The sequence below is a fragment of the Colobus angolensis genome, unplaced genomic scaffold (genome assembly GCF_000951035.1).
Source record: "Colobus angolensis palliatus isolate OR3802 unplaced genomic scaffold, Cang.pa_1.0 Scaffold177, whole genome shotgun sequence".
Classification (NCBI taxonomy): domain Eukaryota; kingdom Metazoa; phylum Chordata; class Mammalia; order Primates; family Cercopithecidae; genus Colobus; species Colobus angolensis.
Window position 1 is genome coordinate 4,260,542 of NW_012114899.1, and position 25,199 is coordinate 4,285,740.

Below are 25,199 nucleotides of genomic sequence, written 5' to 3' on the forward strand. Positions count from 1 at the left end.
AGAATTACAAAATTTGAACATGTATAAGGACCCTAAGATAATTATAACATGGTAACTTAATCTTCGAAAGTCTTCAAGTCTATTTATCAGAAGCAAATAGAATGAAAAACAGCTATCCTGTCTCCCAAGATTGCTATAGCAGACACGGGAAAAGGAAAAGTGTCTTTATTTTTTTATAGCTGATTTAAACCTTGCCAAAATCCACTATCCAGATGCTCAGAGAAAAGATGTAAACATTTCAATTAACAAAATATCAATATTTTCTGGTTTAAATAGTCCACCTTTTAGTAAGTGCTTAGATATCCAGCTCCTCCCTCCCGATCTTTTGCAATCCAAGATGATGTCTGAATATACTGCAGAGCTGCTCACTTTTTGCTCATAATAATGTAGGAATAGGATCTTAAATGCTAATGTAGTTATTGCTACTCTCCAGGTTTTTGCTGGCTTCTGGTGATGCTTTCTGTGGTCCTCTGACCACTGCTCTACTTGCACACAAGGACGTTACAGTCTTCAGAGAGTGAATCTGTGACATGTTCTTTCAGCTTGGTCTGGATACTGTGGTCTTCTCTGTTGACTCAGGATGGCTTCAGCTTCTGCTGGCACTAGTTATACCTTGGAAGTCTCTCTGCAACGTTTATCCATTTCCAATGTCTCTTTGTAAGACTTGAGCTTTTCCATACAGACCTAACTCAAAGCCTACTAAGGTTGCACCTTGCACGTTCTCATCTCTTCCACATTCACGCACAGAATTTGTGAGAACATCTGTACATCTTCCATATAATGTGAGATTGAGGGTAGACTCCCAGGAGATAAACTCTGGCTCTGTCTGCCTATATAGCTACTGTTTATACTCTGACTAGCCTGTCCAGGTTGGCATAACACCCCCCTCCCACCCTACCCCATTCCACACACAAAGAAAAGGTCCTCAATGTCTTAAACAGGGACTCAGATGAAAAACTCCTATCTTTCACCATCCAGAGAAGTGGGGGCAAGGGTGAAAAGGAGAGGGAAAATAACAGTGCATACATGTCACCACTTTCTCCTTCTCACAATCTACCCAAAGATGGAATAAGCAGGTTTTCTGTTTCCTATTCCTGGCTAGATGAAATGTCTCCCTATGTCTACCTCTTCTTCTTCTTTTTTTTTTTTTTCAGAATTGGAGTCTCACTCTGTCACCCAGGCTGAAGTGCAGTGGCATGAACAAGACTCATAGCAGCCACCAATTTCTGGGCTTAAGGGATCCTCCCTCTTCAGCTTCCCTGGTACATAGCATTATAGGCCTGAGCCACAGTACCCAAACCCCTTTCTTTCTTGAAGTGATTTTCCCCCTGCACATTTCTGTTTTACTAATGTAGTGTCTATTATATGCGAGAGTTGTTTGAAAAGCTTTACAAAAATTAACTAACTTAATCCTTGTAATAGCCCACAGGATAAAAACTATTATTATTATCAGTTTACAGGTAAAGGATTTAGCTAGGTAGTAGCAAAGCCAAGATTTGGACCCATGCAATCTTGCTCACATCAAAGCTTAATCACTAGGCTGTGTTTCATCATTGTTAGGTGGTTAGGTGACACGACTGTGAGAAAATATGAATTACACATGCATGAAACGTTCTTTAATATTTTCAAAATATTATTTAAGCTCATTTTTTTCTTAAGGTGTCAAAATAAACAAGAGGATATGAGAAGATTGTGTAAGTCCTGAAGATGGTGAGAGATGAGAAAGAGGAGAACTCCACAATATAAGAATAAGTAGTGCTAATTTAAATAAGAAAATGAAGAGTACATGAATAACATTAAGAAATGGTCCTTGGGCTTAACAATAGAAAGGTCCATTAATACATTGATTGGTGAACCAAAGCTTGAATCCAGGCCTTCTATGCTGAAATTTTCTCCTCTTTCTATTCTTCATATTCTTTTCATGATAAATTCTGCCTTTCATCTTATATATAGAATTTAAGTGCTCTTCTCTCTTGTTTAGATTTATTTAAAGTGATTGCAAATTGTCTATGTGATAAGACAGAAATAGGTTTATTAGTGATTTAGTTCTTGCCTAAAACATACATTTATTTTTCTATTTCCTAACCCCACACCATGCAATTGCATTTTATGAAAATGTGAAACTGAATTATTGGTAGTTTTCTTTAAATATGTACCTTAATTCCCTTACATTTCTGGCCTTTGCACAAAATGGCCTTTCTGCTTAAGGGGCATCTTACTGAATTCCCTTGGCCTCTCCTCTTTTCCCATTGTATGCAAAAACTTGTCTCTTTGAACACTTTCTGTTGTCCTTTAGGCATCAGCCCTTTTGTGAAGACTCTTTTCCTTTCTTTCTTTCTTTCTCTTTCTTTCTTTCTTTCTTTCTTTCTTTCTTTCTTTCTTTCTTTCTTTCTTTCTTTCTTTCTTTCTTTCTTTCTTTCTTTCTTCCTTCTTTCTTTCCTTCTCTCTTTTTCTTTTCTTTCTCTCTCTCTCTTTCTTTCTTTCCTTCCTTCCTTCATTCCTTCCTTTCTTCTTTCTTTCTTTCCTTTTTTCTTTTCTTTCTTTCTTTTCTTTCTTTCTTCTTTCTTTCTTCTTTTTCTTCTTTCTTTCTTTTCTTCTCTTTCTTTCTTTCTTTTTTTTCTTTCTTTTCTTTCTTTTCTTTTCTTTTCTTTTCTTTTCTTTTCTTTTCTTTTCTTTCATTTTAGAAAGAATCTCCCTCTGTCACCGAGACTGAGTGCAGTGGCATGAGCATAGCTCACTGTAACCTCACAATCCTTATTTCCAGTGATGATCCTCTTGCCTTATCCTCCCAAGTAGCTAAGACTACAGGCATGTGCCACCATGCCTTACTAACTTTTTTTTTCTTGTAGGGACAGGTTCTTGCTATATTGCCCAAACTAATCTCAAATTTCTGGACACAAACAATTCTCCCTCCTTGACCTACCAAAATGCATGAGTCACCACACCCAGCCAAGACTTTTTTGATTTCCAGAGAAAGTTTCTGCTTCCTTTTTTGAGAATGAAAGTAGTTACTCTCAATAATTGCACTAGTACAACACATGTAAGCCAAGTCTATACTGGTTTGCAAGAACCAATGTTGAAATTTTCCAAGAATTTGGCAAACTGGCTATTAGGCCCATCAGTGGTTTGAAATTGACCATGGTGGGTGTATTTGTATCATGGAAATCTGCAAACACAACAAATCTTTGTTTGTTATTGTTTTGTTTTGTTCTTGTGGAGAGCAGGTTTATCAGCACATCTATGAAGATAATATGTCTATCATACAAATATATAAGTATTTATATAAAATGATAATATGGTGAATATAATTAAGCTAAATTAGGCAAGCAATTAAGGTGATGCTATATTCTTCATATTTTTACCTACTTTATAAAAGACAGTTTCATTTCTCTAAAAAAAGTTCCCTATAATTGGGCTAGAACTTCAAGGGAAAAAAAAAATCTGTATTCTGAAGAAATAGGTCTGCATTTACATACACTATCATCAGCAAACAGCACAGTTACAGAACTGTACAGACCTTTACAACCTGGCCTTTGGTAACTTCATTAAATAGGATTAATATAAATCTTTTGGCAAGAAAGAATGCTAGTGAGAGTAGAAAATATTCTGGCAATCTACCCTTTCAGCAGTCATTTTAAGAGGCGTTGATAATAGGATGATAGAGTCAAACACTTGAAGATCTCCTGGAGGAAAGGCTGATGTTAAGAAGCAAAGAAATAAAATTTGAATGACCCCTACTAAGCCAATATATATTATAGCATAGTTTTAATAAAGACCCTTAGGAAAAATTTCTCTCAGGTCCTGGTAGCAGGCAAAGCTGACTTTTCATCATTAATTGTTTCTAACTTTATGCACACTATGAATCCTGTAACTAATCCTGTTTTTCTTTTTTGATCTGATGTCTGGGAGATTAGAGCTATATATGTAACCTACATATTTAAGGTATGGAACCATGAGGGCATAAGTGTGAATGCTAACCCAAGCCCCATGTTTACTCTTCTCTATTTTCCTTTTGTCTAATTCTTTCACCTTTATTTCTTCTTTTGTAGTGTATGCAGTTTTGTAAATCACCCTAAGACCTTTTTGTTCTGAAATGGGGTCTAAATAAGTAGCACAGGCATGAGGTGGGCACAGCAGCTGGTTCTGTAAACCACAGTTGCAGTGCTGGTTTCAAGGGAATTTTGTGTCCATTATTTCAGCTTCTGCTAAAAAAGACCCTAGGATACTGATAGCCAAACTAATTTTGTAGTTATGAAAATGAAATAAAAAAGGCTAGGGTGTGATCAATGTAGTATGGTAACAAAAGAATTACTAGAGGCCAAGATTAATCCTTTAAGCCCCCCTGTAGTTACTAACACTGGAAAATGACGGGTTAATGACATGTTGGTAGCTTAGGCAAATTATGTCTTCCTTGATGTCAAGGATAATGGTTCTTTGGGTAAACTTTGCTCCCAGTAACAGGAATCTGATACTAATCTAATGATGCAATATAGATACTTTTTAGCCTATACTTATTACTCCACAATCTAAGTTATAGTTATGATAGCTCAACTATACATGTTAGTATAAATAAGGCTTTCTATATTGATTTTAACAGTCTTATGGTATGCATGATTTGCTTTTAAAAGGCAAACATTTGTTCCATCAGAATATACACCTTTAGGCTACCTGTTTAGCCATCATCACTCAGAAAGACCCCAAACTGTCTTAATATTATGTGAATGAGTGCTTGTACCTCTGGAGAAAAGATGTGGCATCTAATATTGACGTTAATTCAATAGGATAAATAAAATATGACATGTAAGAGTCCATAAAAATCAGTATGTTGATATTGATATACTGTTTTATTTCTATGAATTTAAATGTTTTTGTACCTAATTTAAATATAAGTAGATATTGATTTACATCGTGTACATATACTTTAGCTAGCTAAAATGCCCCCTTTTCTTCTCATTGGACTATAACTGATATTTTTACAAGGTTAGAAAATTCAGAGTCTTTTATAGAAGATGGCAAGGTAAAGAAATTTGATGGGGAATAGAAAACAAAGGGGATACATACAGAGTTATAGACATTGATATTTTAAAATCAGCTTTTGTCAGTAGGCTTATTTATGTAAATAATGCTGCTGGGATTAGAGAGAAAGAACAGGTAAGCATGGTCTAGATTTTGAAAGAAACCTAGCCTCTTTTACAACAAATCCAAAAGAGCCAGTGTTAATTCAGCAATTACTCTACATTAAATGCATATTTAGGGTAAGTATTTAAATTGAAATATGACATATTTTAGGACAGACTTCTAAGTATTTCCTTACGTTCACAGACATGAAGCTGCTGAACAGTCTTCAGTGTAGCCAAGATTTTGTGTGGTGCTCTTTTTAACAGTGTTTGCTTTTTAAAATTTTAAACTATGCAATAGGCCAATTCAAAAGACAAAAAGCACTACAGGTTTATTTTACTTCTCTTTAAAAACATATACATGTATTAGCATGGGGAAGACATTGTATTTTCTTATAACTTAAATTATCTACTATGTAAGGTAGGTCAATAAAATTTACACTGGCATTTTGCCAGAAAATATTAGACTCTGGCTAAATCTGTGGAGAAGAACATGAAGGCAATTTTGTAATCTTTTATTCTGTACATATACCTTTATAGCAATCACAATATGTTCAGATTAAATATCTGATTTTATCTCTTAATTGAAGTGGATGTTATTATTACCATTTTACAATTTTTTCTATAAGGATAAATTATAAAATGATGTGCCAAAGGTTAAATGGTGATAGGGCTAGAATTACTTCATTCTATTTAATGCAATATTGTTCTCAGCAGCATTGTTTATGCAAGTAGGTATGCTGGGTACTGGAAATACGTAGATATATAAAATTCTCTTCTACAATTGCAGAGAAAAAAGGCAATGGACCAAGAATTCCATCTATGTCCAAGTTGGCTGTTTTAGAAAATTTATTTCTCTCATTCCTGATTATTTGAGATAAAAGACAATTGAAATTATTATATCATCAACTGCATTAGAAAGTCAGGAAGCTGCATGTGACCAGAGAAATAGGAACATATTTTAACAGCGAAGGAGACAGATAGAGGGTGGGAGCTGGGGGTAGAGAGAGTTAAATTATGAGTCTCTGAAATGTCAGACTCAACCATGTTAAAATGCAGAATATAACTTCATGTTGACTCTGCTTCTTGCCACATTTATGCTGTCATTTAGCATTTCTATAAGCATAATAAACTGATCATATGTGAAAACCTTAACGTTCATGTAATTACATTTTTTTTATATAAATGAATAGGTGGTATGTTAGGAAACACAGTTTCCACTCTTCTTAGAACTTGGTGGCATGAGTACATGACTGAAACGAGAAAAGAATGGGTAGAAGTTTTAAAATACACTTATTTCCTCCACATTGTTCTAAGATAAGAGGTTGCAGAGCAGGCTTTTATTATCAGGCTGAAATACTCAACATGTAAATGTGAAAATAGTTACTGATTTTTATCCCCACCTGACAGAGTAATGAGAAATCATCTTTTCAAATGAAAATTTATTTTTGAAACATTGTGTAGTGAATAACAATGCATTTTAACTTAAAACTTCTAATTCAGATTCTTCATACAGTAACATAATATTTGTTAAGGAAGAACAGGTATTTGGATAAAGAAATTGGAAAGCAGTGAAGGTGTCGATAGATTTTTCAAACTATAGACAGTATTTGAATCTTCCATACATGTGCTTAACTGACCACAAATTTAAAGTAGATTGCAATGAAAAACATACCAATCTATAACTAAAGATTCTTATGATAAAGATCAGAGTTAACTACTGAAAACCAATAAAAAAAAATAGAACAAAAATTTCACATACCATTTGGGAATAGAAAGAAACTATCAATAAAATGTGTAAGTACTCAGTATTATTTTGAACCTATCCCTCAGCCTTATCGCTGTGTAATTTGCAGGCACCAATAGGCATCTGCCCTGAGAATAGATTATTAGCACTTTTTGCCTATTTTACTAATTAAATTCAAGTGGTATATAAATCTCACTTATGGTATAAAACGAAGAAGGTGAAGCAGAGAAAGAGAAAAATCAAAGCTCATGAAATAAACGAAAGACAATGTCTTCCCTCAAGAGTCAATATTCAATTACTTATGGCTCTATGATATAAAAATGTTTTTAAACAATATTTTATAGTAACTACTGAATCACCTTTGGAACAACCACTTAAGTAAATAATAGGTTTTAACATCCCTGTGAACAATGTGATAATAACATGAATGACATAGCACATATAAAATTCAAGGCAAACTTTTTTCTGTATTTTAAAAAGATGGTTTTGGCCAACCTACAGTTGCAATTCTATTACAACTCTCAGAGTCTGTAATTAGTGAAAAAGACAAATTGAGAGAGGGAGATTAACATCTCTGATTCGATGGTCATTGTCACAAATGTCCTGTGTCACTCTGACCATAGTTTCTCATTCTTCCTCTGCTTTCCCTTAATGCCCACAAGACCTAAAATCAATGGGTTGCAATATCAGTCATTACATCATCTGTTCTCATCTTGATTAGCCAAGACCTGCTGTTTCTTCTGCCTGACTGAAGCTAGTGATGATTGAGAACAACAAGGAAACCTTCCTACACCTTTCTAGGAAAAATAACAATCAATTTCTTTATAAATATTTACATTGAAACATTATTTATATGAAGTATTCTTAAGATTAAACATACTTGGGTATTTCTTCTGGGTTCCACAGTTTTAATCCTGAGTCAGGGATTTATAGACTAGTGAAATTTCTATTAACTATTTAATTGATTCGGATTTATTTAGTTAGTAATAATTTTGCTGTTCTGTCTACCAAAAATATACTGACCAAATATTTGGTTTGGTTGCTCTGTGTAAATTCTGCTTCTCTTTATGCTATCTCCATTAAGTAATAGATTGACTTCATGATTGTTTGTAATGAAATAATCAAGTTTAAATTACTGAAATGTGTATACTAAGTGGTTTGTAAAATTTTGCATATTTTCTCATAAAAAATGTAGTTTAAAATACAGTGACATCTCATATATCAGGCCATGAGACTTCCGCCAACATCAGATTTCCAAATCTACTGGTAACCAAAAAAAGCATCTAAGAGTCGCAAAACATTTGCTAGAATCCATGTACCTAATTCTCATCTTAAGCTTCATGATTTTTCAATAATAAGAAAACAAAACAAACAAACAAAAAACACAAACTTTCCCACCAGGGTACTAGAAGCTGTAAACTGAAAGAAAAAAAAAAAAAAACTGTGAGAAAGGCACAATAACAGAATAAGTTAAATGTCACAGCCAGAAATCAAAGGACAAAAACACAATATGAAGCTGTATATAGGAGAATATCATGGGATGCTGACTGAGATGATCTAGGGGTATCAAGATAATATTAAATTATGTTCGATGACCTCTGATTGAATTAGTAGGGAAATACACGCTCAATCTAATTCCTATACAAAGTATCCTATACTAAAAACCATTGCTTTGGTGCTTGAAGGAATAAGCCCCAGACTTCATTGCTTCCAAAATTTAATATGCATATAAACCACCTTAGGCTCTTTTGCAAATGTGGATGCTGGTTTGTAGACTAGGAAGTATGGTCATGATTCTATGTTTCTAGTCTCCTAGCTGATGCCACTAGGTTTGTGTGTGTGTGTGTGTGTGTGTGTGTTTTGCAAGGGTATGGAATGCATTAATTTTCAATAAAATAAGGTAGATGAGATGTTACTGTATTTGATCTCAAATATTTTCTTGGAAATCTGAAGTAAAAACATACTACTCTTACAAGTTGGGAGGTTTATATTAATACAATTCATTCACTTTGGAAATAAGGAAATAGCATAATAATAAACAATTTTTAAGATGTGAAACATGTAAGAGGGGAATAAATAATAGTGCATTATTCAATCCTTCAACCATATATTAAGCATGCATGAGGAAATTTCATTAAAACCTGAACTTGGTCAATACTGTGCAAAATTTGAAGTGAGCTACATCTATATCATACTAAGTAATAGTCAATAGAATTCTGAATTCTCTTAATCTATATTGTTTCATTCTTTTTACATCTGGAAAATAAGCAACACACAAGGCAAGTTTTTTAAAGGATATTCTGTTTTCATTTCTATTTATGATTAAACACTGTGCTTTGTTCAATGGTAAAAAATCAAGACTATGTTCTTTGATTGTAAAAAAATGCCCAGGCAATGATTTCCTGGTTCTGGATTTTAGGCACATAAATATGTGCATTAACATATTCTATAAATAAACTGAAAATGGAAGAAGTTAAACACAACATTTGAAGTTATGAATTCATAGCCTTTATAGGCTTCCTATATTATATAAATTTCGACCCTGCCAAATTCCTTTACTCTTGATATGCTGGGTTTACAAACTATGAAAGTCTAGTGACATTAATGGGAGACTTCCCTATTCTCACCATGTCTTCCATTATGAAATTGTCATTCTAGATGCGTTATTGCTTACTAGAACCTTTCTCACTTCCCTAAAAGCTTTTGCTAATGGTGAGATTTCCATGTTGCTCCAAACAATTATTTAACCTCAAGTGATTAAACTTAATTATCTAACATATTTGATATGAGATGGAGGGACCAGAGAATATTGTAAATAATATTGATAAAAAGACGTATGACTTCAAGTGGTTTCCTAAAGGGTCAAGATATAAATGTATTTATGGTAAAATGTGAAAATCTTTATACTGGACAATAAAGAAAACAAGCTCATGATTTAAAATAATTTACAGGTGATTCCCTCATTTACTTTACTTTGCAATTCTAGCTTTCATTTTAAAAATTAGGGCAGTATAGACAACAGCTGTATAAACTCATTGCCTGTAAATATCCTCTATTTCCTTTTTGCCCTTTTGGCTATGGAAAATAAAATTACATATACTAAAAAGGTTTTGTGGCGCTAGAAACGAAGCACAATCTATGTTAATTAATAAAATATAAATGATTACTTAGTAATTATTTCTTGTTTATTAAAACGAAAAATATTCAAGACCCAACAAAACAGCTAAATGTTTAAACGATAGGTTATTTAGTGAAAGTATGTCCAGAAGGATTTTCTGGGAAAAACAATTAATTGATAACAATGTGAATGCAAATCTGTCTCTTTTAAAATTTTAAAGCATATTGTTCAAAGTTTTAGCTTGTGTGCATGATATAAATTCCATACATTGTCTTCTCAGTGACAATAAAAAGCACAGTTTATTAAAAACGGAAGTAAAAATTAAAATATCTTTTAAAAAAATTGGTCACAGTTTTGTCATTGGTATATGGAGGTTATTCCAGGGGCCCATCCAAAGCTCTTCATCATCGGACTGTGTGTGGTCACTATGAAATTCCAAAGCCTCCTTGATGTTCTTACTGTCAATCATGGACTCCTGTTCAACTGTGCTTTTCAGCCTGTTCCCTAGTGGCTTCACCGCTGTACTGTCAGTCCCCACAGGGCAAGGGGCAAATGTAACCAGAGTTGGTCTTGCATTCATTTTCTCAGTAGAAAATGGCCCCTTTGATAATGTGTTCAGAGGCACATTCTCCTCATGTGTCACTGCCAACTTGTCTAGTTTCTTAAAGTGCCTTCCCAATCGAACAGGGGAAGCAACTTTTAAGTTGTCCGTGAGGCAGGCACGGCGGGTTCTCACCACAGAACCATTCTGTGCAATATATATATTGCCATTGATATTACTGTGGATACTAGGATGGTGAAGACGGTTTCTTTGACATTCAGGAGCGCTGTCTTCTCCAGTTGAGCTGGTTTCGTACTCTCGATCTACAACTAACTTGATCATTCTTTTTCTTGCCCACTGACAAAATAAACAAAAATATGTGAGTCACTATCAAATAAATTAAAAAGGCAACAATTACATTGCCTGTGAAATCCAAAATCATGACATTTAGAAAGCTATCAAAAGTAAATCACTCAAGAGAGATAGAAGGAAGCCAGTCTTTATTAGCATGCATTTCTTTTCACTAATCCTTTATTGGCTTCAGAGCTTATTAATGTTTGAAAAATGTATTGTTGAGTTGGAAAGCAGACATTTCAGGAAACACATGTATTCTTTTAGATCAAATTACCGATCCACATGGAAAAAAATGTATTCCTTTTATTTAAGGAGCTGATCCACTATTCGACAGCTGCTATACTATTCAGGAAAGTTAAACTGAAAGGAATGAACAGCTTTAGTATATTCTGTTCATATTAACGCTTCTATTCCCAATATTTTAAAAATATTTTTAAACCACATGATTCTAATTTTTCATGTATTCTCTAGTTAGCCAAAACTTTTGTATAATTTAATGCACTTTGTATAATTCAATGCATTTATTTACTTGACTTTATTTATTTACTTGATGTATAATTTAATGCATTTATTTACTTGATGTAGCCTGGTTTTCTGGGTTGCCCAATTAAATACACTAACTTAAAAGAAAATATCTTCAGGCCGGGCGCGGTGGCTCAAGCCTGTAATCCCAGCACTTTGGGAGGCCGAGGCGGGTGGATCACAAGGTCAGAAGATCGAGACCACGGTGAAACCCCGTCTCTACTAAAAATACAAAAAATAAGCCGGGCGCGGTGGCGGGCGCCTGTAGTCCCAGCTAGTCAGGAGGCTGAGCCAGGAGAATGGCGTGAACCCGGGAGGCGGAGCTTGCAGTGAGCCGAGATCGTGCCACTGCACTCCAGCCTGGGCGACAGAGCAAGACTCCGTCTCAAAAAAAAAGAAAATATCTTCTCAGTCTGCATCATTTACCTAGTAATACACAAAACTGAAAGCTAATTATACTAAACTTTCCTTTTGTAAGCAACTGGACATTTTCACAAATTCATTTGACTTTCACCAATCAACATGAAAAATAACAAGAAGCAAGGGTTAAGCAATACTGTGTTTTTCTCAAAATAATATTGCATTTTTGGAATATGTGAACTATCAACACATTGTATGCATTCTGATTTTCAGAACTATATTTCAAAATTATAGTTTATTACCTAGAAAAAAATTATAACTGCTACATTTATTTTTAAATCCACTGTAGCTCATAATTACAGAAAATAAGCTGTAATAATTTTTAATTGAAAGGTGTTATTGAACTCTTAATATTTGAAGTTGCAGATACAAACTTATTTGAAGATGTTCATAATTTTTATAATACCTTTGCCAGTTGAAATGTACATATATGCAAAAGTAGACTGTTAAAGATACAATTTTTTGAAGCTTGTCTTAGTATTTATTTTGAAAGATGATATAAAAACATATATATACAGTGTGTGTGTGTGTATATATATATATATATATATATGCCATTCCAATAGACAGAGTGTCACTGATAATACGTAATGCCACACTGCATTAACAAAAATCCTACCAGTAAATATTAAATATTGATTAGCTGATTGCATGTGTTCTGATTTACGAATGTAGGAAGGATTAGTCAGTTTTACTCTAATACAGTCTAATATACAAATCGATTTGGACAGCATATATATTCACTTTTCTGGCATGCTTCTGATCATAAGTCATATCAAAATCATGATCAATTTCCTCCCTTTCAAATGTCACTTTGGAGAACACACAGAAGGCACTGCACGCGAGAGCACTCATCACAGCAAAACTCCCACCTACTGTGATCTCTTTTAAAGTGCTGTATTGTAACCTTCAGAGTTTGCTCCTGGTGACTTCTTTTGGTTTGCATTCTTGCTTCTGTCATGCGCTGGCACCTGATAGCCCCATGGACCTCCAGACTGACTTTCGCTACTACTGCTACTACTACCTGACTCTGATTCCTCCTCACTTTCCACGCCTCCTTCCACCGAAGCTGATTCTGCACTGCCCTCTTCAGGGACATCTTGAGCTTCAAGGTCTGTACTTTCTTCCAGAGGGACGGGTCCACTTTCTTCTTCTTCTGAGTGTTCTTCTTCTTCCACCTTAGGTTCTTTTTGTTCTTCTTGTGGCTCCTCTTTCCTACCCTTGACTTCCTTGACCTCCTCAACAATGGGCCTTCTTCTTGCAAGCACAATGTTTTTCCTTGCTTTTTCTCCTTCTGACTCTGTGGATTCGGATTCTTCTGATTCAGGGGTAGAGCTCTCCTCCCCCTCAGAGGGTGTCTCTGACTCAGATTCCTCTTCTGTAGTCTCAGACTCACTGAACTCAGACTCTTCTTCACTGTATTCAGTATAGTCACTGGAGGATTCCTCCTCTGATTCTACAGTGCTTTCTGTTGCTTCCTCTTGGTCCAGAGTGAGTTTCAAATAATCTTTATCGTCTTCCTCAAGGCGTCTCCGCCACTCTTCACCCTCAAGTTCAACGATTCCTCTTTTATCAGCTAATCCTCTAACTTTCTTAAAAATCATGGGGAATATCCTGGCTCTCTTCCATGTTGTGTATGTAGGTTCAGCTGCTGGTGGTTTTTCGATAGTTACAACTACTTCTTCCTCCTCACTAGGCTCTGTAATTTCAACTTTTGGTTTTTTAATTTTCTTTGGCTCTTCCTGAAAATTGTGAAAATGCAATTGAAGTGTCAGCTTGGAGATAGCTATGATATGACTTTGTCCCACATAAGTTACGCAGGAATGAATCTGTGGGTGATAGCTTCATGCATGTTATATAACTGGCTTAAGAAAACAATCACAAAAATTTCTACTGCATATAGACAGAAGGTGATTAAGAGAAAGTAAATTATTTTGTATTAGCTTATACTTTACAATACCCGAATATATTAATTTCCTTCTTGTTACTCAAAGTTTATTTTTCATCTTAGATCAAATAAAAAAGAAAGAATTATTGCCTCTTCCTTCTTCTGTCACTAGACTTTGGTTAATAGCTTTCTATATTCCCTTGAATTAAATTTTCAATAATCATGAAAATATGACGATTTATCTTATTTTATGATAAATCTATTTTATGACATTTTACACATGTTAAAGCCACAGTGACATTTATTTTTTGTTAGTGTTGTTTTTGTATACATTTGCCAAGTAAATAGTGAAGACAAAGTATAAGAATTTTATAGAAATGAGTCATGCTAATTTAAACATAAATTACATCATTCCTTGAAAATTATTAGTGGAAATAATTTACTTTTCTCTGATAATTGAAAGGTGGGGAGTATATTTTTTCATGACTTTTAGTTTGCTAGATAATGTGGGAACAAAAATAACCTTTGTATTGCAGAACTTTAAAATATATTTGATTATAATATCTTTATGGAGCATGATTTAGAATTTTAGGAAACATATTTTTATTTTGGCCTTTCCAAATGTTTAACACTTTTACAAGAACATAAATTAAATTATCAAGAATTAATTTTCCTCCAAAGACAAGGCAATGAAATAGTCAGCATTGTTAAATTTCTATGGAAAATATGTGCTAAACGAAAGGAATTTCTAAAAGTTGAAATGTTCTATAGCTGTTAGTCATGTAGGGTTAAACAATATTTTTTCTTGGATTATCTTACATAATAAAATTATAGTAATTACCTCTTCCTCCTCATATTCTTCCTCAGCTTCACCAACCACCTCACCATATTCCTCTTGTCCAGCTGGTGGTAACAATCGACGGCGACTCCCATATTGAGGCATTTCATACCTGAAATATAAACTTACAGCTTGAAACAGTTTGTCATGTGATTTCTGCAGAATCTACCATGAGTGATCTGTTTCCTTCTTTCTCTTCCACCATTCAATAGATAGATATTTACACAGCACCTATCAGGCTCCCTGTAAACTAGTTACAAAACTATAGAGTAAGAACTGCTACCTCATGGCCAGTGATTTTTGCCATAATGGTACCCTGGAATAACAATAAAGACAGTGGAGTTATTTCAGATACTTGTTTTTGGAGAAACTAAAACGAGGAAAAAGCCATATTGTGGCTTAACTAGCTGAACAATCCAGAACACAAAATAGATACTTTGGAAAAGTGTAATGGCTCATTCACAACACAAAATCTGTACCTTGGTAGCAAAAAGTTGCTTCAAACATGGTCTGTAATGGTCTTCACAATTTTCTACAGTATTTTTTTTGAAAGCAGCTAATTTATATGTGTATAAGTGACTTTTGAGACACTTATCAGTGAATTCTAAGGTATGTTTTCTGCTTCCCAACTGCTCTTGGGCAAACCTTTAAACTGATCAGATAAAACATTAACATCTCATACGAAAGAAATGGTGAATTTAGGAATTGAGCAAATATGTTTGATATCTATTTCCCATATAAATAATTTTGAATAATTTTATCGCATTTCTAGAATTGCAATCAATGTCAATGTAAAATATCAATATGGAACTCAATATAGAAAAATGGTTAAAACTTGGTTAAAATTAAAGCTTGATATACTATTCATTTTCAGATATTATACTAGCGAGATTGACATGACATTACAAACAAATTCTAGTAATAATAATCATTTAATAGTTTCCTATTAATAAAATATTAAAATAAGAATCTGAATTAAAAAATCTGAAGATGTACCCATGCTCATAACTGTAATAATCTTGTCCATATTCCTGGCCAGGATCAATTCCAGACTCCATGGATAATTCCTATTGTTCAAAAAGAAAAATTGCATTTGAAAACAAATTCTTATCACGTTTCAGCTCAAAGTCAGATTTCCACACCTAGAATTCGATGATTCTCAAAACATTCCTGCCAAAATAACGTTAAATACAAGTGTCAGTTAAAGCAATTAAAATAACTCTATTTAAAAGTGTTAGTCAAACCTATTCATTTTTTTTTTTTCTGGCTGTAACTATTTGATACAAAATAAGGTTATATAATTTGACCTGAAGGGGAAAAAGTAGATTTTTCCTAATGGCAAATCTGTTAAAGCTTGCAGATGAGCATTTTCACTTGTTGAATGTGTTTTAAAATTATCAATAGACAGTTAATATTTAACTCAATTTTAAGTTAAATTAGTATGTGATGTTGACCTTAAGAAAAATTATAACACTATCTACAGCATTGTTTTCATCTCCCCACTAACAGTTTCCTCGTACCCAGTATTCTTCGATTCTTTAAAACTGTTCTGATAAAATCATCTGATAACAAGAAGTTAATGTGTAATGCTTCCCAAGGATGTTTATACTTTAAAACATACTGCTAACTCTAAATTTAAGGGTTTTTGTTTTGTTTTGTTTTGTTTTTTTGAGATGGAGTCTTGCTTTGTCGCCCAGGCTGGAGAGCCGTGACGCTATCTCGGCTCACTGCAAGCTCCGCCTCCCGGGTTCCCGCCATTCTCCTGCCTCAGCCTCCTGAGTAGCTGGGACTATAGGCGCCGCCACCACGCGTGGCTAATTTTTTGTGTTTTTAGTAGAGACGGGGTTTCACGGTGTTAGCCAGGATGGTCTCCATCCTGACGTCGTGATCCGCCCCACCTTGGCCTCCCAAAGTGCTGGGATTACAGGCATGAGCTAATGCGCCCCGCCTCTAAATTTAAGGCTTTTAAAGGAAAAAAAGAATTTGTTAGAATAGAGGCACTTTTAATATTTCTAGTTCTAAACTCTAAACATACAGACTTTTGTCAAACTCTACTCTTAGAGAAAGATGTTTTTCTCGAGACATACATGTGAAGACAGTTTCTGATAACTATCAAATATAATTTCTCTACATTTCCCTTTTCAATTCTACTTTAACATGTTAAGCAGGTTAAATGGCAAAGGTTAACCAAATTTATTTTGCAATGGAATAAGTGAAGAGAGGGAAAAGGATAGGTACTCACAGGAAAATAGATTGGTACATATTTATATCATCTATTATTTATAAAAATTTAATTTTGTTGATACAGGAATAGTAATGAGTCAGGAAAAAAATGCCCTCCTCTGAGGGCACAAATATGTCATTTACAAAGTGTGGAAATTTGCAGCCCGCATGATCGATATGGACAAGGATCCTCAGTTGTGCTTGGTGTGGCCAACATCATTTTTAAAAATTGAATTCATTACTGTTACAGTGCTAATCAGAAAATGACGTCAAAAATGTGGATGTTGGTTTCTCTTGAAAAATAAAAAGATGGAAACACTAGGATCATATTTTTACATTCCAAGAATCTAGTTGAGCAGGTTAATTTTTACAGTAAGCATGTTCTCTCCTGTTTAAGACAGTATCTCCAACATTTTTCTACATTTACACCTTAGTCATTATGAAATCTGCCATCTGATACTGCTTTGTGTCTAATAAACTCCATTCACTTACATTACTACCCTAGATCCTGTAGGTATTTACGTTTGCATTACCTCTTCTATCTTACAATTTTGCAGTTTACAAATACTTTGTGAACCTACTCTAAAGGAATCCAAGTTTGATGTTAAAACTAGTATAGTTTATTCACCAGAATGACTAATATTTAGAAAAACCCACGATGAACAATACTATGTATTTGCAGGGACACAGAACAACTAAAACTCTCATCTACGTCTCGAGAGATTACTAATTGGTAAAACTTTTTAGAATACGTTTGGCAATAGTACTAAATTAAATATAATCATTTCTTCTTTCACAGAACTTAAATTTATAGTTAAATACCCAACAGAAACATGTACATTTGTGAGAAAACACATTATTCGTAACAGTCCCAAACTGGAAACAATGCAAAAGTCCATGAGAAAAACACGCTACTACATCACACAACAACATAAATGATCTCCCAAACAGAATGTTGAGCAATATAGGTCAAGTACCAATGAAATATATTGTATCATTCTATTTATGTAAATTTCAAGAACAGACTAAAGAATATGTTACAGGCCAGGTCAGTGGTAGAGGAAGAAAAACTGATATCTAGGTGTTGACATACAGGAGCTTGAAGGGTATGTGCACTCTGTAAAAATTCATCTAGTTATATAGTATGCTTTATACTTTTTTATTGGCATAGGTTTTATTTCAACAAAAATGTGTTTATTATAGGAAGATTTATTATAGTGAAGGAATGAGGTTAAGAAAGACCTGGAAGAAACTGGGACGAAGTTAAAGTCTAGATTTAAGTTATTTCAAATTAAGTACTTTGTAAAAACATGTTTTCTATAGGAAAGCTAAGAATTTCAAGGTATGTAAAACCCAGTGTAATGATACTGGTTTAAAAGAAGGAAATAGGTCTCAGAACTAATATTTTCAAACTGCTTGACCAATGAATGTGTAATTAAATACATACGGATACTGAGAAAATAACTTCTAACAGTTTTGAAGTAGACTTTTAACAACATTAAGAAATAGTAGGAAAGACAAAATAAAGATTTCAAGTAAATATTTATGGAGAAATAATGCAACTAAGTGGATTTTGGATTTTAGAAGTCAGCATCAAATAATTTTCTTTACATAAATACTTTTTTTTCATAAAGGGAAAATAACACTCAGCGCTTGCTAGCTACAATGCATATGACATCAATTGCATTAAAAATGTAATAATAAGGATAGAAGGGATGGGGATAGGAACCCAGGAAACTCAGCAAGACAGCCCTTGATTCAGTCACTCTGTATTTCTGAGTTGAGTAAAAAGGGATAGGAACTAGCAGAAGGAAATAATCTAAAAGGTACCTCTTGGATGCTTTCACCACCCATGAATGAATAGAGCATCAGTCCTTCCAAAAAAAAAAAAAAAAAAATTGAGGAAGGAGCCTGGGTACGGTGGCTCACTCCTGTAATCCCAGCACTTTGGGAGGCCGAGGTGGGCAGATCAAGAGGTCAAGAAATTGAGACCATCCTGGCCAACATAGTGAAATCCCGTTTCTACTAAAAATATAAAAATTAGCTAGGCATGGTGACATGTGCCTGTAATGCCAGCTACTAGGGAGGCTGAGGCAGGAGAATCGCTTGAACCCAGGTGGTAGAGGTTGCAGTGAGCTGAGATTATGCCACCGCACTCCAGCCTGGCGAGAGAACAAGACTCTGTCTCAAAAAAAAAAATCGAGGAAGGAACTCATGACCAGTCAGATCCATGAGTCAACCTAAACCAACAATGGAATCCTGGCCCTTTTTGCTGTTCCACACAGTCCCAGTTGACTATAACAACTCCTTAGTTGGTGAATCCTCGATTTTAGAAAAGTATGCAAAGTAACATACTACAAAGTGATTTTTTGGGGTAGATCAAGCACTTAATGTGATTTTTTAAAATTCATTTTTGCTGTCCACATAGGGAAGACATAAATTAGTATTTAATTATTATAAACATTTATACTGATGCAAAACAAAAACAACAACAATAATTGTAATTTACTGAATTTCTTTCTGTTACATTCCAGTTGTAGAGTTAGGAATTTACATAGTAGATACTACTGCCAATATCTTATGGAAGATGAAACTGATGTTCAGCAGGTGTATATCTTGACTAAGATCTTGCATAAAGTAATTAGTGTTTGGATTTCAACCCTGAATTTTCCAATTCAAATTTTATGGAGACCTCTCCATGAAATTTTTGCTAAAACCTTATAAAAGTTTAATATTTCTGCCACCCAACCTCCAGATTTTGGAGAGTAGATTCTAACCAAGAAATGCCTTTCTTTAGCAAAGATAGAATTCTGTACTAAAGGAAAAGGAATAAAATTTTTGTAAGTGGAGGTTATGAAATACTAAATTTGCCATAAAATTAAGGTAGGATGACTGTATTTTTATTTTTAATTACATATATAAACATTAGTAAATAAAATAATATGTATTTATTATACAATATTCTTCACATTGCAGAAGAAAATGCCATAGGCAATTTGTAATGTATGTGTCCAAAAGTGGTATTTTGAATCACACAGAGTGATATTTAAGTACAGATATCAGCATTCTGTCTTTAAACTTTGCGTAAGCTAAATCTGATGTCAGGAATTGATAGATGAATTCAGATTGATTAAGACAAGTAACTACTGATCAGGTTCATTAATTGCTTCATTCAATGATTGGATTGTATTTATTAGGAATAATGGCCTTATTTGTCTAATTCCCAGAGAATGAGGCTAAAAATACGGAACAACTTCAGGGGTGATTTCTCAGTTTCTTTTTTTTTTTTTTTAAGTTATTTTGAAAGACTCTTTTATTTTCCTTTAAAATTATGCCACATTGGCAGACACCCACTCTGCCTACCTGAATTAATACAATAGATCTTAAAGTCACAGTGAAGACTCAGTGAGGTTGAAAAGAAAATGAAAATTGATACCTCTGGTTTAAGAAGAGAGGGCCTCAGCAGTTGCTGTTGCTGTCAAAGGAAATTAAAATAGAAAAAGATTTAGAAAATAATTCAGATGGAAAGGTAGATCATGATTGAGAAGAGAGGAAAAAAAGGCGACAGTTTAAAACGTGTTTCCTTGGGATTATTCATTATTCATGTGTTAGCTACCAAAAGCATTAAATATTTTAACTAATTCTTTATGTTGGAACATAAAATGATAATTCATTTGTTTTAATTTCATCACTCTTTTAGTTAATGACAAATTTAATAGCCTTAATAAATAGGAAATCTATACAGATTTTTGTTTTGTTAAGCTTCACAGTACAAAGAGTTATTTATGTTTCTAAAAGTACTGTGTGTCATATAATTACTTTTATCAAGTTTAACTCTGTTTTAAGTTGCCCTTCTTTTTTTCCTTCCCAATCACATTAAATATGATAAGGTTCATTGGGAAGAAGAGTAGAACACACAAAGTGATAAAGTTGTAATGTATTTACCAACATATTTAAGACATGCTCTCCATTTCTTCTCCTTACCAAAGTGTGGATTTCTTGCACTAAAACATTAAGTGTGTTTTCAGAATGATTAGGAAAGTCATTAATTATCAGATTTGGTAGGAATTGCTTCCTGACTTTTCCTTCTTTCACTTGTACTTATTTAAAGCTAATACAGTCATCATTGATCTGTTTCATAATAATACAGACTTTAAACAGATAAAAACAAGATACACAATTCAAATGTTGGGGTTAGTAACTCTTTGGAGGGAAAACAGCGTATTAAACTAAGTATTGGAAAAGAGGGTAGTGAGGTTCTGGGAGGTAATTCCATCATCCAACCCACTGTTTAAACTGGCTAGTAGAACAACCATTTGACTGAAGGGATATCCTTTTTATAATATAGTTGTTAGTGAGTTAGTTATTTTACTCATAATGAATTCCAAACTATAATCCAATTAGGTCATATACTTATTAGGTCACATATTTTTTTTTTGTTTTTTTTTTTGAGGCGGAGTCTCGCTCTGTCACCTGGGCTGGAGTGCAGTGGCCGGATCTCAGCTCACTGCAAGCTCCACCTCCCGGATTTACGCCATTCTCCTGCCTCAGCCTCCCGAGTAGCTGGGACTACAGGCGCCCGGCACCTCGCCCGGCTAGTTTTTTTTTTTTTTTTTTTTTGTATTTTTACTAGAGACGAGGTTTCACCGTGTTAGCCAGGATGGTCTCGATCTCCTGCCCTCGTGATCCGCCCGTCTCGGCCTCCCAAAGTGCTGGGATTACAGGCTTGAGCCACCGCGCCTGGCCTCATATACTTCTCTTGATTGAGAAGCTGTATGCTAAATCAAACCAGGTTCACAATGACTTCATGGATCACATCACCTGCAGTACAGCTGGCCAAATACTATTGGCCAGAATGCCTAGTAGGTTCTCCGAAGACAGAATCAAAGGAACACAGTGGAAAACCCAGAGCTTTCTACCATTCTGATTATTTTTAAAATCTTTAGGATCTCAAGCTTCAACAGTGATAGGATGGAGCTTTGAACTGGTAAAAAGATCAGAAGTTAAGTAGTCCTATTTATTTATTTATTTATTTATTTGTTTGTTTGTTTGTTTATTTATTTTTTGAGACAGAGTCTCACTGTCACCCAGGCTGGGATGCAGTGGCGTGATCTTGGCTCACTGCAATCTCCGCCTTCCCAGTTCAAGCAATTCTCCTGTCTCAGCCTCCCAAGTAGTTGGGACTACAGGCAGTAATCCTAGTTTCTAAATTAGACGTCTAGCTTTAGACAAATGAATTTTGGGGAAATGTCAGAATACTGAGTAACGGTAATGCAGAACAAAAGAAATACATCCTTAAAAACGTAAGCAAGTTGATCGTTGACCATTCAATAACAGACTTAAAACCTCAAAACAAGAAAGCAACATATATAAAAGAAAATAAATAGCATAAGATACTAATACGTTTCTGTTGAAATCAAAGAAAACAACCTAGTTCAAAAGAAGGTACCTTAGTCTTGCCTATTACACAAGTACTTTCCTACTACGCTTGTTATGACATCAACACCATAAAGCCCTTACCTCTGATCCATAACCTCTCCTGCAAGGCAGAAATAAATAAATCAGTATTAAACATCTTAGATTTTCATATTAAATAAAATGACAGATAAGGGCTTTTTTAAAAAAAGTCTGAGTAAAACTGAAAAGATAATTTCTACTAAACACTATCTCAGTGGGAAATATATTTTGTGGCATTATCAAAACAGGAAGATCATGGTTTCATGCCTGAATTACTAAAATAATGATCAACCCAGAGCCTGGTTCCATGTGAGCAACAAAACATGCAAAATCTATTTTATTTCAATAGTGCATCATGACAAACTTTGACTCTGTTATTATCAGTTGGGATAAAAAATATTATACATGATCTCTGTTGTACACAAGTATTGATACATATACTAATCCTTAGGAGAAAAGATATGTTTTATACATGAAGAATGTAATAAACAGGATGAAAATTATGTCTATGATTGAATATATTTTTACAAATGATTGTATGATATTTTCTCTACATCAATTTAATTCTAAAAGTAATACAAACTCTTGACTGTACTTTCAGGGTCAATTATAATGTTAGAAATTAAATGAAGAGGTTTTTAGAATTTTAATAGCCAAATATTCAATATTACATAAAGATTTATAAAGTTCACACATCACAAGATGGTGAAACATTTGACTATACTTGAGGGGAAAAAAGAATATAGAGTTTTCAAAGCTGAATGTTACTAATAATGAAAATGTTCTATTTGTTATTTATTAAGCAGTTAATCTAAAGTGTTAAACTGATGCTGTCAACCATGTTATGTAGAATTAATCAGTGTAATGAAGAATTATTACAAAGAGGCACATGCATAACTTGCTAAAATCCAACAAAACCATCTCTGTAGAAATGTTTTTTTTTTTTTTTTTTTAATTTTGAGGCCTTCACAAAGTAATTCTACTGATCAGAAAGCATCTTATATGGTCAATGCATTGGATATTGAAACTGTTTGTAAAAAAGCAAACACAATGCTTACTAAAGCTTCTCAATTTATTCTTTAAAATGGTTCTGCAGCGAACTTTGTAGAGTGCTTACATGGTTCTGCCAATATTTATAACACTGATAATCCTTCCAGAGCCTTTAGAATTGTAGACATTTTCAACTTTTACCAAATTTATATTTTTTAGAAATAATTCAGGTAGAGAAAGCTCATATTTAGGTTTTAATAGTGACAATTGAGTCATATACCTTATAAAATATCCAACCAAAGCCAGGCTTTAGTTTTTAGCATATTTCTTCTGACTCCTTTTATTAGCAATGTTTTCCATCAATGTGGAAAATAAAATATCAATAGATAAACTATAACTAAATGTTAATGTTTCCATTAACATTTTTGTTGCCTTTTATTTGGTTATTTGTATTGCTTGTCTTGGCTCAAAGGCAGAAAGTTACTTGAAAGAGGTACATAACAGAACCACTACTTACTTTATCTGTGTGCTTTCAAAACATGACTATTGATACTTACAAAGCCAGTTTATATAACATTGATGCACCTTTTCATGCAATTCATAATCAATTGTATTATTTATTTTATATCATTTATATGTATCACTGTTTACTTTTAACAATAAGGGCAAATGTATGGTCATCTTTCTTAAGACTTTATTTAAAAGGTATCTAATAATTTCTTATGCATCACTAAGGTCATAATAAATATTGAGAAAAAAGTGTTATTTTTCTACTGTCTGGTTCTCAGGTTGTAAGCAGTTAGCATTTGAGAGGAGGAAGAATATTTAGGCTTGTGCACTCAAATAATACTAAAATGTCTTATATAGAAGATATTTTAACTGACTTTCATAATGTTTCATAATGACATTAGTACTCTCCAAATACGATGTGTCAGAAAAAGATTAGATTAAGTTTTAATATAAAACATTACCCATGTTTTATACATGGGTATCTATGTTTCAATTAAAAAGTATAGAGTAATAATAAAACTTTTAGATTATGCAAATAGTAAAATGTTATAGTAAAAGGCAATGTAACAATTTAATAAGGCTGTAGGTATCTACACAAAAATGTTGTTTGGATTTCTTATACTTATTTTGTTACTATTTATAGATTTATCAAGAAACTATAAATTTTACATTTGCAAAAAGCTGGTAGATATTAGCTTAGAAAAGACACACTCACATTAAAGGCTTACACGATTGTGAATAATACCTTGTCAGAGTCCGCCAAATAGCACAAGTTCTCATGCATATGACCAGCTGCCAACAAAAACTCCAACTGAAGTTTTTCAGTGAAAGAAAGAAAAAAATCATGTTCAAGAACCCCAAGAAAGTAATTACTCTTGATTTGGATGAAAAGAATTTGAAGCAGATGGACTATAAAAATAATTAGATTTACAGATTGTTTTCTGCCTGATCTTGTTAATTAGTAATGCCAGCTCAAATTAGTGAAGAAATATGAAGGATGAAGAAAACCTCTGAAATATTACATTGCAGGGTTCTCAACCTATATTCATATACTTCCAATACTAATTACTAGGTATGAGTTTTGCCTGTATCTCAGAACTGTACCCTTCTCTATGCAAACTTACATCTTCTAAAATCTTAAAACTCCAGAGTAAAACAAATACTTATACGTGCATTCAAAATGTGAACTTCCAGTAAATAAAAGGTATTCCATGTGTTTCATGGGAAAATAAAGTAATTACTTGTTGGTCACATATTATACACTATATACTAATATTGAAAGTACAGGTTTCCTTAGGAAGGAAGAGAGATAGTACCCAGCTTCAGTGATGCTGTTCAAATTTAACAGTTGGAGCTCTAAGAACTATTACTACAACTACAGAAATGTCTTCCCAGAGTATAAAGTTTTACCTTCTTTGTTTAAAACAAAGAGCAGAAACCTATGTAAAAAAAGTGATAGTTCATCAAATATCAT

General features: G+C 33.6%; 1 protein-coding gene across 6 annotated transcripts in view; it reads right to left on the minus strand.

The window, feature by feature from the left end:
- Positions 1-6,544: 6,544 nt before the first annotated feature.
- The window catches only part of PCDH15 (protocadherin-related 15), a 1,021,780-nt gene continuing 1,003,125 nt past the window's right edge, over positions 6,545-25,199 (minus strand). For 2 of the 6 annotated variants that reach the window (XM_011938778.1, XM_011938777.1), the window contains 2 exons: positions 14,549-14,657; positions 6,545-10,880 (listed from right to left, as the gene is read on the minus strand). In XM_011938778.1, coding sequence (XP_011794168.1) covers positions 10,329-10,880; positions 14,549-14,657 — 661 coding nt within the window. In that variant the 3' untranslated portion in view covers positions 6,545-10,328. Of the gene's footprint in view, positions 10,881-12,536; positions 13,562-14,548; positions 14,658-15,541; positions 15,613-25,199 lie in introns of those variants that run through there. The other 4 variants (XM_011938780.1, XM_011938779.1, XM_011938775.1 and 1 more) reach the window with 4 other exon arrangements.